The sequence below is a fragment of the Camarhynchus parvulus genome, chromosome 3 (genome assembly GCF_901933205.1).
Source record: "Camarhynchus parvulus chromosome 3, STF_HiC, whole genome shotgun sequence".
NCBI classification, from domain to species: domain Eukaryota; kingdom Metazoa; phylum Chordata; class Aves; order Passeriformes; family Thraupidae; genus Camarhynchus; species Camarhynchus parvulus.
Window position 1 is genome coordinate 339,687 of NC_044573.1, and position 16,169 is coordinate 355,855.

At 45.3% G+C, this 16,169-nt stretch overlaps 2 protein-coding genes across 3 annotated transcripts in view; one reads left to right on the forward strand and one right to left on the reverse strand.

Moving 5' to 3' along the window:
* The window catches only part of JAG1 (jagged canonical Notch ligand 1), a 34,555-nt gene that overhangs the window by 14,254 nt on the left and 4,132 nt on the right, over positions 1-16,169 (forward strand). The window contains exons 4-20 of the mRNA XM_030944329.1: positions 3,070-3,324; positions 4,341-4,401; positions 8,154-8,284; positions 8,573-8,692; positions 9,133-9,246; positions 9,795-9,908; positions 10,667-10,780; positions 11,178-11,224; positions 11,700-11,873; positions 12,365-12,515; positions 13,038-13,202; positions 13,707-13,820; positions 14,441-14,554; positions 14,660-14,773; positions 14,900-15,016; positions 15,529-15,556; positions 15,656-15,741. Coding sequence (XP_030800189.1) covers positions 3,070-3,324; positions 4,341-4,401; positions 8,154-8,284; positions 8,573-8,692; positions 9,133-9,246; positions 9,795-9,908; positions 10,667-10,780; positions 11,178-11,224; positions 11,700-11,873; positions 12,365-12,515; positions 13,038-13,202; positions 13,707-13,820; positions 14,441-14,554; positions 14,660-14,773; positions 14,900-15,016; positions 15,529-15,556; positions 15,656-15,741 — 2,019 coding nt within the window. The remainder of the gene's footprint in view (positions 1-3,069; positions 3,325-4,340; positions 4,402-8,153; positions 8,285-8,572; positions 8,693-9,132; positions 9,247-9,794; positions 9,909-10,666; positions 10,781-11,177; positions 11,225-11,699; positions 11,874-12,364; positions 12,516-13,037; positions 13,203-13,706; positions 13,821-14,440; positions 14,555-14,659; positions 14,774-14,899; positions 15,017-15,528; positions 15,557-15,655; positions 15,742-16,169) is intronic.
* Positions 12,327-16,169, reverse strand: part of SLX4IP (SLX4 interacting protein) — an 85,486-nt gene continuing 81,643 nt past the window's right edge. The window contains exon 11 of one of the 2 annotated variants that reach the window (XR_004060567.1): positions 12,327-13,158. The gene's annotated coding sequence lies outside the window, so the exon portion shown is untranslated. The remainder of the gene's footprint in view (positions 13,159-16,169) is intronic. The other variant, XR_004060566.1, reaches the window with a different exon arrangement.

Sequence of the window (16,169 nt, forward strand, 5' to 3'; positions counted from 1 at the left end):
CTCAGAGAAGTCTGGGCTCTTTCTGTTGTTGTTTTTGCTTCCTGATGCTGCATAGTTAAAATTTCCAGACTTTGGAGCACTGAAAGGCAAAGGTGGGCAGTCAAAATAGCTCATTTCCTTGTGTCTAAAACCTTTGATACAGTTGCCCACTGAATAAAAAGAAGGATTTATAGCTTTGAAGTGTAGCCACAAGAAGTGAATAAAACCGACAGGGTCTCTGACAGTGAAATGTGGAGCGGAAGCCCGAGATGTACAGAAAACCTCTCTCTTCCACTTCATCAATTTCTAATGGGTTAATGCTTCCTCTAACCTTTCTATCAAAGCGTGGGGTTCTGAGTCAGATGAAGGCAGTGGAGTTCAGAAGATCCCTTTGTCTCAAGCCCGGCTGACTGCTGCTTTTTATTTACTTAACCATTCTGCAGTGTTGGGATTGCTTCCTATAAAACTGAAAGGGTGGCTGGTGCGGGCTAAGAATGGCAGGGTTGTTGCAATGCCTCCCCTGGAGTCTGGGTCAGCACCCTTGTGTAAGTGCACTCTGACAGGTGGGAATAGGCAAGGGTGGAGGAGCTCTTGTACAAGAAGCAACACGCCAGGGCTTCATTGTGAAAACTGTGGGTGATGGCTAATGGAAAGGGAGCTCAAACCTGTGAGGCTGTGTTTGAATTCAGCTGGATGGGGGTAGCTTTAAAATGTGTATCCAACGGGAGACATTCTATCTGTGATCCAGAGGGAAACTGCAGCTGGGTTTCATCTGAGCACCTGCAAAAAAATGAAGTCCAGTGGGCTTAAAAGGGTGTTTCCATTTGAGTTCAGGCTGTGGTTAAGGTCTCCAAAGAGCTGATGGCTGGAGTGAGAGGTCATAGATGTACAGCAAGGACGAGCTGGCAGATAGGAGAAGAATGGAAGAGCAGAGGCCCAAGGAAAGATCACTTTTTCAAGGCAACTCCCCTTCTGGTGCCAAGGACTGAAATAGTTGTCAGTGGTATGTTCCCAAGGGGGAACAGGAAAAGACTGGAAAAGCAAGAATGAGCGTGGGGGTGGAGGTGGGGGGGCTGGCTTGCAAAACTACATTGAGCGTCGTTCTCCTTTTCTTCTGCCACTTACAGGAGAGGATAAAGTTGTTCTACTCACAAGGAGCAGGATGTCTTTATGCACACTCAGTGTTTGGGGAAGTGCCTTTGCTTTCCAGCTGTGCTGTGGATGGAGTGTAATCTTGGCAAGTGCAGCAGAGCCATCTCCAGCACGCATGAGTGGAACTCTAATTGCCAGACTAGCCCCATTCAAGATGAGCAGATAGGCATCTGCTTAAGTACCTCTTAGAATTAGTCAATAATCTTGCTGATGAGATCTAAGAGCCTTACACCTGCACAGCACAGAGCGTGATGTTGCTCTGGATGTACCAGTATGGAAAGGTCCTTAGGCATCCACATTACCTGTGAATGGGATTTAAATTAATAAAGGCCTGCCTGCATTTGAAAGTCTGACACATAGTTGTGGAGTTGGGGGCTTAGTGCCAATGAATAATAAAAACTGATTTAAATGGAAAAAATACTATAGAACCAGAAATACCAGAAGGTGAACAAGAAGTTGTTGCCCTTAATTTCACACTGTAAACACATAAGGAATGCTGTAGTCTCAAGTCACAAATACCCCCAAAAATGGGCAGATGCTCACAATGTCGAAGTCTTGACACTCTTTTGTGGCTGTGCAGCAAGAGCTTTGACTTCATTCCAGACTGCAGACAAGCAGGCAGGACCTAGTGGTGGATCCATAATGGGTATCTGAGGCTTGAGAAGCCTGTCAGGAAGTTCTCTTTTTTGAAAGCTGCAAATCAAAGGACCTTAGCAATACATTTAAAAGTATCTTAGATTAAAAACTGCCCATGTGTCATCTCAGGGCTTTAGTAGAGACTTCATTAGTCTTCAGCTCTGCCTTATGTAAAATCCCAGAAGGTTCTTTTGTAGTTGTTGGAACAACAAGCAGCACATCAGTACATTTTAATTCTTGACACTCAGAGGTGCCAGTACTTCACACGCTGCTAACACATCACTGGAAAACTGCCTTCCTACCTCAAATTCTCCTGTTGCTGGATTGTGCTCCCATGTACTCACTGTTGGTTTTGAGCTCAGTCTGCGAGGATATTTTGGCTGTTTTACGATAAACTTTCACTCAGCAGTCAAGTGCTGGGTAGCAGCAGGTCGTAAGGCAGTGTCAGATCGTTTAAGTCACAAGACCTGGACTACAAAGTGAAATACCACAGATATATACAATGTTCCAAGCAAATGTGAAATATTATTATTTCAAGCCATAATTCAGACAGTTGTATGGCTCTGAAAGCCAGAAGACTTGTGCCAGAACTAAATGTCAAGTGCAAACCTAAACTTTGAAATGCTCTGTAGAGAGGAAGGGGATCTATAGCACATATATGCAGTAGTTTGAGTCTTCTGCTTTGAGCTCTGGTCATCTTGACTTTGTACACTCAGGTGCTGTCTGAAGGCAGGACTTTCATAGTATTTCTCATCCAAAATCTGAGATTGCCCATGTCATCTGAATGCTGGAGTTGGTAGTTTTCAGTTTAGTGTTTGCGCATAAGGAGAAGGCTGTAAACCTTTTGCAGTGCCTGTGTTCAGCCTGTAGACATGGCTTTATTAGGCTATCGTAGTATGTTGTTTTTGTAAATGCTCCAGTTGAAAACAAAACTAGTGCCATTAATGGAGGAGCAGGGGAAACCACATTTTGTACCAGTCTGTTGGAGCTGAATTTTCTTTAGTCATGAACTGTATGAATTCTTAGTGGATGCCCTTACTCTGCAAAAGGGGTAAGCGATTGGCAGTAACTGAACAGTGGATTTTGATTTCGAGCTTGGTTCAGTTTGATAATGCTGCATATGCGTTTCAGTTAATGGTTTGTAGCTCCAGGGCAGCCTTATCTGACTGTCTGAAACAGAGAGTTAATAAAACCAACTGGCTGCCTCAGAGCGCGTTGCCTGCGAAGCTGGAGAGCTGTGCTGTGGGGGTCAATGGGGAGAGCTGCAGGGAGGTCTGACCCTGCCATCTCCTGTGCCCGCAGACCCCGACCGCATCATTGAGAAGGCGTCGCACTCGGGCATGATCAACCCCAGCCGGCAGTGGCAGACGCTGAAGCACAACGCGGGCGCCGCGCACTTTGAGTACCAGATCCGCGTCACCTGCGCCGAGCACTACTACGGCTTCGGCTGCAACAAGTTCTGCCGGCCCAGGGACGACTTCTTCACCCACCACACCTGCGACCAGAACGGCAACAAGACCTGCCTGGAAGGCTGGATGGGACCAGAGTGCAACAAAGGTTTGTGACAAACGCTCAGCCTACAGACCAGGGGCACTGGGAGGGATTTGAGGGCAGCCTGTCCAGGTTGCATTCGGTGGTCAGATTGTGCAGACAGGGGGCTAAGGACTGATGGGACAGTGACCAGCTCTTTACAGGGAGAGCTGGGGGCAGGAGAAGAGCAGTTTCTGCCTTGCCTTAAGTCTCGGAGAGGCCTTGGAGAGAGAACCGGGCACTTAGCAGATGTGTTCTTTCTCTGATTTATCCACATCTTTGCCCTTGGGAAGAAAACCCAGCCCACTGACTTCAATGGGAGTTCTGCTGCTGACTTCAAAAAGGATTTCCCCTTTGGTGCAGAACTTCAAGACAAGCAGGAAGGAGAGACTTGTTTTAGAGCTGACCTAGCAGGTGTAAAGCTTTGGTGTTTGAAAAGTCCCAGGCTTGTTTGTTCCACCTGAGATCATGTTCAACATGTTTACTAGGGAATGGCTGCTACCTAGGTAATTGGGGAAGGAGCAAGCAGGACTTAGTAACAGACTACCAGCTTCTCTTAATGACTGAGTTTACCTGCAATTTGAATTGTTGCTCATCTTGATATCCTGTCTGTTCAGAGATACAGCCAGAACTAAATCCAGAGTAGTTAAAAGCTACTTTGAATTAGGTGTAAAGCCAGGGAGAATGGTCCAGATCACCTGCAAAAGAGAGAGAAGAAAAACCTGTAGACTCCAAGTGACCTGAGCTCTGCAAGGCACAATGGTTTCTCCCACATGAAAACCGCTCTTTGAACAGTACTAGGAGTGATCCCTCTGCAAAGTCAGAGGAACAGATTTCCTATAGAAAGGAAAAGCTGTAGATTTCCTATCCCAGGGAGACACCTACCTTGGTTTTCCTTCCAGTAGACTTGATAGGAGATACTGGTTAAAAGCTTGGATTCAGCAGGATTACAGTGCTGGTTAGAGATTAAAACGTTCCCACGAGTGTGGAGGTGTCGGAAGCGGGCAGTGTGCTGATACTCTTCTTTTTTGTTGTTTTAACAGCTATTTGTCGTCAGGGATGTAGCCCCAAGCATGGTTCTTGCACAATTCCAGGAGAGTGCAGGTAAGTGCTTCCTATCCCTCCTTGCTTTCCCCCCACCCCTCCCCAACTAATTAAACAAGTGATGCTAAACACAATAGGACTGGGGAGGGAGGGCGTTTTGGAAGTTGTGGTTTTGAGCAAGACACATTATTCATGCTGACTTGCCCAGAATAAGGGGGGGAGCAGGCTTTTAATGCACTGATAATTTTAAGAAGCTTTTGGTTTGTGAAGTGGTGGCACTGAGGGAGAGGGGGCTATGGGATAAATCGCATGAATGCTGCCTAATGAGCACTAACTAATTGTTTCTGCATTAATAGTGCAAATGTTTGGTGGCTATGTTTTTTCCAACAGCCTGATTAATCGGTTTTTTTTCAATTCCAAGCTTGAAGTACAGTGTGGCTTTTCTCTCTTCATCTCCCTTTCAGTGTTTCCCCCTCCTTCCTTCCCACCCCCTGGTTTCTTCCATCAGTAGGCAAAAGTCAAGCATTCTTTAGAATGGGATTAGTTAAATCTCTGGGTTCCTTTCCCATTGTGAGCCTGGCTCCGAGTGCTGAGAGGTTAATGGCTGGGATGAAATCTTGTCAGTGGGCTCTGATGAATGCCGAATTTTGTTGCCGTGCTTTGAAGTCCCTTCTGTCCTGGCAAGGAGACAATGGAAAGCAGATTTTATCCATAACTCAACAATTAAATATCTGGAATGCTTTAAAATATGCAGCACATATTTACAGCACAGGGAAGTCTTGTCCCTTAGAGGGGTAGTGGATATTAAATGTGGGTATTCTTTATCAACAGGCAGGTTCCAAGTTGCTGCATGTAACCCTTTATCATTTCTGTTTACAACTGAGAGCTTCTGAGGTTACAAAAATATTCATATTGATCCTGTGTAGGAAGGGTTAAAAGTGAAGTTTGGGTATTCCTGAATAAGACTCAGAAGTTTGAAGGAATAGAAAGTAATTTTTCTGCCTAACAAGCATATTGGTGGATTATGTGTTGCTGGAAACCTTTGCATGAAGTGGACTAGAGTTCCTACAGGAACTGGATCTGGAGTGTCTGACAGATTATTCTGTAAGAATTCAGCCTAAACACCTGTAGTGGCTCATTCATTTTCTCTGCTTCTGTAATTCATGCTTCAAAACAAAACAAAACAAAACTACCAAGGAACCATCTGAAAGTGAGGTGGGAAGTAACCTCTCATCCTCACAGAGCGGTGGCAAAGTGAAAGTCCAGCCAGGGGATGAACTGCTGTCACTTGTCCTGTGATTTTAATGTTCAGCAGCACTGATATAAGCTGGTTAACCCCCAGAGCACCAAATCTAAATCTTTTTTAATTAAAAAAAAGCCTAACAAGTAGTAGGAAGTGTGGGGGGGGGCAGATGGCAAGAGGAGCATATCAGTCAGGGCTACCAGTGATTTGTGCTGCTGTCATCAGAATAAACATGCCTTGTAGGGGTTGCTGTCTCCTAGTCAGAACAACAGGCTTTGTTTCCAGATTTTTTTTCTTCCCTTTCTCTTTCTAAGTCTGTTGCCTCCCACTCACTGCCCAGACATGCACTAGTGCTCTTATTTACTTAAGGTGCAACTTTCCCACACTTGATTTGCATAGTCTTGAAACAATGCTGTCCTTCTGGTGCTTTCAGATAACTTCTGCTTGCCAAGTTAGACCACTATCTTTAAAGTGAACACAGAAACAAGATTTTATTTTCTTTTAAGTTTTGATGAGTCATATAGCCTGTATGCTACAAATGCAACAGGGTTTAAAAATAACATCCGAGCAGAAACTGCTCTGTGTTCTGGTACAACAGACAACTTGCAAACGTTCTTAAAATATCCTTTTCCCTTTTGCTGCCAGTCACTTTCTTCAATGCAGCCGGCCAACTAAACCATTTTTTACTCATGAATCACTATACAAGGAAAGTTAACTTTAAATTTCTCATGAGAAACTGCTGCATGCATATTATTAAACCTGGGTTAGTACTGTGAATCGTTCTCTGGAATTGATATGCTGCTTTTTTTTTTCTCTAAATGCCCATAGCCTTATCCAATTTTGTTTGTTATGCTTTGAAGCTGATGTTTGAAGTAGTACCTTTGGCTCTAAAGCTCATGATTTTTTTTTTCCTGTGTGGTGTGGGGTTTTTAAAGTATTTTGCTTTCTTTACACTTGTTCTAAAGAAAACAAAACCCACCACCACTTAGATTTGATGGGAGTAAAATCAATCCTCAGTTTGGATACACGCTTTTGCAGGTGAGGTCCCTTAGTTTGGCTTGTGTGCAAGCTCACAGGCAAGTTGCTTGGTATGCAACACAAATTAAAAGGGTCTGGTCCTAAATTTTGATCTTTGTGCATTCTCAGTATATGCCCTGTACAGGAGGATTTTCCAAGAGGTACTTGAGGGAGGCTGTTCTGCCTTATCTGGGATTTTTTCATGTTCTTTGCACTGACTGGCTTTTTTTAACACACACACTAATAAGAATTTCCCACTGACTTTGAAAAGGCTGTTATTGTGATAGCTATTAAAGAAAAAAAGTTAATTAGGATGCAGTTTGTCACCTGAGATTTTTAGAAGGGAAGTCGGACTTACCACTGGCTGTGTGTGATTATCCATTGGATAGATCCTTCTGGCTTTTTCCCATGAGAAGAAATTACCAGCAGAAGAATGGTGGGGGGTTTTACAAATAGAAAGCTTAGCTGACTTCTGTAGAGCTGAGGTTTGTTTTCATAATTTAGTGACAGCTTAGTGCATAATTGCTGCTGATCAATTACTCTCAGGGCCTGTTAATGAAATACAGTACCTCAAAAAGCCTTTGCTTTTCATTTTCAACTTGTTTTGCTTGTTCCTATCTATAGATTCACTTTAATATGAAGGATCCTTGGTCTGTCTTGCTAGTGAGAACTAAATGAAAGCCAAAATAAGCTTTCCCTTAAGGGGGCTTTACTTTAAAAGAACATCTTCCTTTTAAGTAGAGAATTCAGGTAGCTCATTGATGGTGACAATAAAGAATTCAAATAGTAGTAAATTCTCCAGACATCAGTGTTTCTCAGAATTGGACATGATTTAGTTGTTCCCAGCAAAGAGGTTATTAGCACAAATCAAACTCAGAAGCACACTGAGAGCCGATCTCTGAGCACGTGTAAAACCCTGCCGTGCTTTCTTCATCCCTGACTGTGGCCCAGTGCATGCTGGCCCTGTGTGTCTCTCCATTCAGAATAAGGGTGCCTTCTGATAGAGCAGGGAACTCCTCGTGTTTTGCTACTGCCTTGCCAAGGGCTCAGTTGCTGGTTATGGCTTTGTTTGTCTTCCTGCAAACCCAGCGTGGCTGAAACGCCTGGAACCTTGTATTCATGAGGATCTCTGGATAACTATTGTTTCCACTGACTTTTTCTTCCCCCCTCAATTTATAAAGCACCCTGTCAAAGTCCAGAGATTGATTTGTAGTGCACACCCACCCTCTCTGCCACGTTTATATGAGGCTGCAAAAGAGTGTTATTGTGCTGAATGGCCTCATGCTGGTTTTCTCAGAACAGTTATTCTTTTGTCAGGAGGCCGGCTACAGAGACCTTGGCAAAACTACCAAAATGTTTGTTTACAAGAAACCATCAAACAATCCTTGAATAGCTTCTCCCCTCCCCTCATCCTGCCCTTCTCCCCCACTTCCCAGCCTTTCTTCAAACTTTGGAGCTGCACACTCATACCTACACACAGCAGCTATGATGGGTTTGGGTTTGTTTCCCTGTTCTGATTTTTTTTCCCTTTTTTTTTGCTCTTTTACTGAAGGTGTCAGTATGGATGGCAAGGCCAGTACTGTGACAAGTGCATTCCACACCCGGGATGTGTCCATGGCACTTGCATTGAACCATGGCAGTGCCTCTGTGAAACCAACTGGGGTGGCCAGCTCTGTGACAAAGGTATGCTAATGCCAGAGGGCCGTGTCACACTGGGATGTCAGCGCTGGCAGACTGTGCACGTGGGGCTCAGTGAGCTGCTGAAATGTGCTGGCAGCGTGCTGGCCCTCAGCTCCTGCCCTTATCCCGCTGCTGTTCAGCATGGTTAGCATCTGTCCTTAGCTTGTCCCTGTCCTGTCCCGCTCCTCTGTGGGCATGCACTCTGTCAAGGCTCTGGGAGAGCAGAACAAAGCACGTGGGGATGTTCCTGTGACCTTCCGGCCAGGCTTTAACGCTCCTCCCCTCCTGCAGATCTGAACTACTGTGGAACCCACCCGCCCTGCTTGAATGGTGGCACCTGCAGCAACACTGGCCCTGACAAATACCAATGTTCCTGCCCTGAGGGCTACTCAGGACAGAACTGTGAAATTGGTAAGTGTTGGATGGAGCTGCTGAGATTAAGTGCCACCTGACAGTTAATTCTTGCCAGCTTTTGGTGGCTGGTTTTAGATGCGCTGTGTGAGATGGAGGAAAACTCAATTTGTAGCGTACCCAGCCAGGGCTGGGTACAAAGATGCAACCTTTCCTGTTTTCATGCTTTGTCATGACAAGGACATCAGCCTTCTGCTCACTGGGGAGGTCACTGCGAGCCACCCTGTGTGGCTGTGGCCCCAGCAGGTGCCAGTCGGTGTGCTGGTGAGCTTAGCTGGAACGAGACTTTCTGCCAGCCAGGAAATTCCTGGCTCTTGCAGGAGCACGGTGCAGCAAGGGTGCTGATGGTGTGTCCAGAGCAGAAGCGTGTGGAGGGAGCAGGGTGGCTTGTGGTGGCATTGCTGTAGCCTCTGCCCTGATGTCCTTCTGTCCCTGTGCAGCGGAGCACGCCTGCCTCTCCGACCCTTGTCACAATGGGGGAAGCTGCCTTGAGACATCCTCGGGATTTGAATGTGTGTGTGCTCCTGGCTGGGCTGGACCAACCTGCACTGACAGTGAGTCCTTTTCAGTGTTTATTCAAAATGTGCCGGTTTGCTGGTTTTGATCAGTCTTTCTAATCCCTCATAACCCAGGGCAGACTACTTAACCTTTCCCAGCCTGAACATTGCTTCCAGCAGCCATTTACACCCCTGTGCACTCTCTTCCCCTTTGCTTGTACCAAGGCTTTTGTCAGCTACTGGGGAAGGAATAGCCCAAGGCTTCCTGAAAGAAGTGGAATGCTGGATTTTTGTAGCATTCTGGCATGTTGTTAGAAATGCTGCTTTGAGGGACTTGCTGGATCCAAATAGGACTTCCATTTGCAAAAAGGCCACAGGGGTAAACTTTTCCCCCAGTGCTTTGAACCCCCTTTTCACATTACTCCTCTCCTTAAATGAGGCTTTTGCTGAAATCAGAGATAACCTGTAAATTCCAAGCAGAAGTCCTGTTGTTCTTCTGTTCCTCAGGGAAAACCTGAGTAGCAGCAACCATTTGTCAGACTTGTCAGTTATTGCCATTGCCAATCTGGTAGTGGAGCTAAGCCTCTCCTTATTCTGCATTACAGATATTGATGATTGTTCTCCAAATCCCTGTGGTCATGGAGGAACTTGCCAAGATCTAGTTGATGGATTTAAGTGTATCTGCCCACCTCAGTGGACTGGCAAAACGTGCCAGCTAGGTAAGAACTGCTTTCTCTTTATCCAGTGTTGTTCCAGAGCTGGAAAAGATAAATGCAAAAGGCATCGCAGTCCTGCATTACTCACAGTCATGTTTCTGAAGCCTGTGGGTGTACTTTGGCACATTGAAGACATTCAGTGTCTGTTTGCAAGACTGAGGTCTAGGTCAGTGTCCAAGAGCAGTGTGGCTTCCATCACCTTGCTTCTGCATGCTGGCACTTGAAGGAAATAGTTAACAGAGACATCCTTCAAACCAGAACTGCCCTGAAGTGGGGAGGCTGCGTGTTGTGCCTCTCAGTCCCGCCCCCACATGTGCTTCTCTCCCTTAGCCCTGTGAGAAAGTTTCTGTATCTCCTCAACCATGTCAACTCCTCCAGATCCAGGAGCTCCCAGCTGGGTTCCAGAATGGGGATGATCTCACGGAGAGTGAGCTGGCTGCATTCTTTACACAACACACTCATCCCAGTGACCAGGCTGCAGCATTCCTCCTTCAGAATGCTCAGCTGAGATGTGTGTGTGGGGGCAAGTTGCTCTTAATGATGGCTGGGTAATTGTGAAATAATTAGCGTAGCCTGTATGTTCTAATTGCAGAGAAACTGAAAGAGCCTTCAGAGGCTGATGATGATTGACTTTTGTTCCTTCAAGTCACGCTAATCCCGGCTGTATGCTGCAAGTTCCTCTTAGCTCTGGAGGAACTGCTGGTTATTGCTGGGGTGCGGGCTTCTCCCTTCCCCCCTGAATGTTCCCCTTGGTTTTCCAGATGCCAATGAATGTGAGGGCAAGCCCTGTGTCAATGCCAACTCCTGCAGGAACCTGATCGGCAGCTACTACTGTGACTGCATTACTGGCTGGTCTGGCCACAACTGTGATATAAGTAAGTGTCCATACCCTTGGGTTTATTAACAGACAGCTCTTTGGGCATATGTGCCCCTGAGTTCTGAGCTCAATTTAAACACTGGGCAGAGCCCCAGCAGTTGATGTTTTTAGAAAGGGAGTAGTTGGTGCCGAATGAAAATACACAATTTTATCAAAGTCATTAGCCTGTACCATAGCTATATTCTGATAAAGGGACTAAAACAATGATGTGAAGTTTTACTGCCTCTCCTAGAAGAATCGCAAAAGGTTTCCCACCCATTATAATAACCTTATCTCAAGGAAGGCATGCAGGAAACTTGACAAAAAGTTTATCTAGCTGCAGTTTTACAGAGACCTGAACTCTCTATCTAGTGTAAATATATTTTTGCCTTCTAACCGTGCTAATTTTATTGCAGATATTAACGACTGTCGTGGACAATGTCAGAATGGAGGATCCTGTCGGGTAAGCTGTTCTTGTTTTACCTTGGTTTCCCCAAGACTTGCAACGGTAACTGAAACATTTGAGCCTAAGCACAAAAAGTTTGGAAAATAGCAAATAGCTGATACAAATGGTCATGTCTTTAAGTTGGGGAAGGGCCTATGTCATGCTACAGCATGTTGAGATATGTCTGTAAAACAGTAAGGGCAAAAAAATATAACTTCAGTAAATGACTCATTTTCACTGCCAGTGTCACCAGTGAACAAGCTGGTGGTTGTGCAAACTATCTACTGGAAATGTAGGCACTTCCCTTCAACGTGTGGATTAATGTATCCTGCCTGGGACTGGGTGGTCTGTGTGTGTGTTTGTTTTTTTCCCCTCTAAATATTTTGGACATTGAGATGATTTTTTTTAACTTTTAAAAAATTATTTTTCTTAATAAGAATATATCAAGGGAGGAACAACATTAACTCTGAAACATTTTTTTGTTCTTTCCCAGGACTTGGTTAATGGTTATCGGTGTATCTGTTCACCTGGCTATGCAGGAGATCACTGTGAGAAAGACATCAATGAATGTGCAAGTAACCCTTGCATGAATGGGGGTCACTGCCAGGATGAAATCAATGGATTCCAATGTCTGTGTCCCGCTGGTTTCTCAGGAAACCTCTGTCAGGTAAGAAGGCCGGGTGAAAGGCAGGCCCTCAGCCAGTGCCGTTTGTTCCGACACTCCGGCTCTGAGCGCGGAATGCCTTGCATCCAGTGAAGCATAGTATAAAGTTGTACTTGATATCGCTGTCAGTCTGCCAAGAAACTGCTTGATTAATATATATTGGGGCGGGAGAAGAAACCAACAAACCCCTGACAGGCTGTGGAGGATTCTCTTTGTTAAGCAGACTGCAGAGTTTGCACGTCAGGCTTTGTGGAGCTCTCACTATTAACTTTGGCAGTTTAATATCGAGAGTTGTCTGCCGGAATAGTGGCGAGTGGGACTAAACTCTGTGTGCTATGAATGATTCTTTGAGGCAGCAGATAAAAAGGTCAGATTCCACAATGTCAGCCTGTCGTGGTGAGGGAAAGCCATGATAAACCTCTTTCACTCAGTTTTCCCTCGCTCCCTTTCTCCCCCCTTCCCATTTCCCTTCCCTCTCTGTGCACTACTTACAGCTGGACATAGATTATTGCGAGCCAAATCCGTGCCAGAACGGTGCCCAGTGCTTCAATCTTGCCATGGACTATTTCTGTAACTGCCCCGAGGATTATGAAGGGAAGAACTGCTCCCACCTGAAGGATCACTGCCGCACCACTCCGTGTGAAGGTCTGTGTTGTTTTGGGGGTGAAGGGCCGTGGCTGCCAATGGTTTCTGCCCTGCCCTCGCTGGGGCCCTGACGCAGCTCCAGCAGGGGAGTCGCTGGAGTAGCTCTGCTATAAGAGGCTGAATTTTGCCCTCTGCCTTAGGCCTCTCTCCGTGTGAAAAGATGAGTGATACTTTTAAGTATCAGCTATTATAGACAGCATTATGTCCATGTGGACAGAAAGCACAGGTAGCAAAAAGCCTGATGCATTTATTCCAGGCTGTGGATGTGTTCCAGCAATCATCAGATAAGATGCTGTGATTATTTTATGCACAGTTGGCAGAGTCCAATGTTATTTTAAAGCAGCAAACATATTTGTAGTCATATGTTTATGGTTTCACTCAATGATCTTAAAGGTCTTTTCCAACCTAAATGACTCAATGGCACGAGTGTCTTCTAAACATCTGTGGCTGGAAGTGAAAATGTTGCTCTTGAGGAATCGGGTTGCAGGGGTAATTCTCATGCTGGTCTCTGCTTTCCTGCAGTAATTGACAGCTGCACTGTGGCAGTGGCTTCCAACAGCACACCCGAAGGTGTTCGCTACATCTCTTCCAATGTTTGTGGTCCTCACGGGAAGTGCAAGAGCCAGGCGGGTGGAAAATTCACCTGTGAATGCAACAAAGGATTCACTGGCACCTACTGTCATGAGAGTAAGAGCAAAAAAGAGAATCTGTTTTACTGTCCCCCACTCTTACTGGGAAAAGATTCCTTCCTTCCCTCCCAGACCCCTTTTCTTCATTGTAATTCAGTGAACCTTGGAACTGCTGCAGGTTTTCATATCCCTCTTGGGCGAGGCAGAGTGGAATTTGCTAGGCCTTGGGGAAGGTTCACAGCCATGACCCCTCTGGCCTTGAATTGTATGTTGTTGAAAACCTTATGTATACAAGGTCTGAGGGAGTTAGTAGTGGGGTTTAATGTGGATCTTAAGGACTCCTGAATTTTTTGTTTTTAATAGTGACAAGTTCATAACCTTGGCCAGTTTTTTACTCATTTGTCATCTTGCTTATAACCCTTCCTTTCCAAAGGGTATTATTAGAAATGGAAGTAGCACCAAACAGTCTGCAGTAAGATAATGATTCCTAGTAACTGTACTTCTAGTTTGACTATTTTTTCCCCTGTTTTTTTAATCCTCTTCTTTCTTCCAACTGTTGCAGATATCAATGACTGTGAAAGCAACCCCTGTAAAAATGGTGGCACTTGCATTGATGGCATCAACTCCTACAAATGTATTTGTAGCGATGGATGGGAAGGAACATATTGTGAAACGAGTAAGTTATCCATGCTTCAGCACACAGAAAGATCTCTTGGGAAAACATTGGGAAGGAATGGCTGGTACTGTCAAGATGACAGTGACCTGTGTCAATAAACTCTGCTTCAAAGGCCACAGAGGACCAGGTCCTCCCACCAAGTCCCGGTCTTTTGTATTGGAACTAAGCCCAAGTTATAAAGCTGGACTGGGATTAGGGCCTGGCTCTCTCACTGTTGAGTTTCCTGCTCTATTCTTTGGATAACTTCCAGGAAGAAACCCTTTGCATTAGTAGATGCCACTTTATGGCCTGTCTGCATATCATACTTGCATTTTGTCAATCTCAGGAACAGGAGAGGAGTTGAGTGCTCTACTCCCTTCCCCTGACTAACAGCGTAGTTTATGTAATAGACCTTTTCACTGAAACAAGATTACAAACAAAATGAAAACAAACTGGAGGACTGGGGTGAAACACTCTTCACCTATGTGACAGTGCTTAAAACTTTAAAATACTGACTTAGACATTTAATCCACAATTGAAACACAGGCCAAAATTAGGGGTGGGTTATGCTCCTTTGAAGTATTGTGTTTGTCAGTTCTGTAAACACTACTGAGCCTGTTTTCTCTCCTTAACATATCCAGATATTAATGACTGCAGTAAAAACCCTTGCCACAATGGTGGAACTTGCCGAGACTTGGTCAACGACTTCTTCTGTGAATGTAAAAATGGGTGGAAAGGAAAAACTTGCCACTCCCGTAAGTTCAGCATTTCCAAAACATCCCAGACGTGCTCTGATAGGCTGCTTGAACTCGTTGCCCTAAGGGAGCACCAGCATTAAGGACAGTTTGGGTTTTCCACAGGTGACAGCCAGTGCGATGAGGCGACGTGCAACAACGGGGGGACGTGCTACGACGAGGGGGACACTTTCAAGTGCATGTGTCCTGCAGGATGGGAAGGAGCCACTTGTAACATAGGTAAATAGCCTGCACAATCGCCAGGAAGCAGATGCAGCGCTGCAGCTCTGACCTCAGCTGTTCCTCTTGGCTCACGCTTTTGAGGGCTTTCTAACAACTGAGCGGCAAATGTTGTTTGTGTTACAGCGAGGAACAGCAGCTGCCTGCCAAACCCCTGTCACAACGGTGGTACCTGTGTGGTCAGCGGGGACTCCTTCACTTGTGTCTGCAAGGAGGGCTGGGAAGGACCCACGTGCACCCAGAGTAAGTCAGCTCTGCTTGAACTCTTCCAGAGTGTTGCATGATGAGAACATGAGCTCATCCTGTCGCCCTTGGAGTCAAGATTGAATCCAGAAGGGAAAGCTTGTTTGATGTAGGCTTTAGCATCACCTGAATCTTTCTTTTTAATGACTTTATGTGATACAGCCTTGACCTGGGCATGAGAAAGTTGCAAATGAGCTAAGTGGAGACAGATGTTGTCTTGTTTTCTCCTGCATTCTTTTTCTACGGGCAGCTCTATCTGCTTCCACTTTCCACGCCCCCCCCATTAGATTCTTTACAAGGATCTCTTCCTGCATACATGTGTTCCACAATGTAGTTAACAAATTTTGTGGTACAAGCCTGGAATCAATTTAGTAGAGAGTTTCAGCATATTTTTGTAAAAGTTGAGCTAAGTATAACTTGGGCATTAGGGGAAGTTTGATCATTCTTTACTGCCAGTAGAGCTGTATTAGCCAAAGTCTACATGTTTAATTCCGTCTGTCTTTGCTTTGCAGACACAAATGACTGCAGTCCTCATCCTTGGTAAGTTTGTTATGTTTATCCTTTGCTCTTTTTTTGCTTTAGAATTCTGGGTTCCTTTTATCTGTGGCAGTTTTTAATGTCTGTGGTAATTGTCCACAGTTACAACAGTGGCACTTGCGTGGATGGAGAGAACTGGTACCGCTGTGAGTGTGCTCCAGGCTTCGCCGGGCCCGACTGCAGGATCAGTGAGTGTTCCCATGGCTCTCTGCCTCACTTCTTGTCTCGCTCGAATCTTGTTGCAAGACAATCATCTTAATTGAGTTAAGTAGTAGATCAGATGAGTGATAGGTGTCTTGTGTCGTCTCTGTCCGTACCTGGATCTGTAGCAGATTGGAGAAGGCAGGAATCACACTGAAAATGAAAGAAATTTAAAGTCTTTCAGCTGCAGCTGAAACTTCTTGGTTCAGCCGAGTGGGCAAAATGCCCTTTGGGACAGCCTTTCCTTGTGTTTGTGTGGCCCAGACTTCTGCTTGAGATGAAAGTGTGCCAGCCAAAAACCTTGTCAATTAATAATCCACCTCCAAGCCCTGAGGTGATGTATGCGCTTCCCTGTAATTTAATAATAATTACAGGTAGCAGGACACTTTTTTTATTAACAGCCATGGAACAGAAG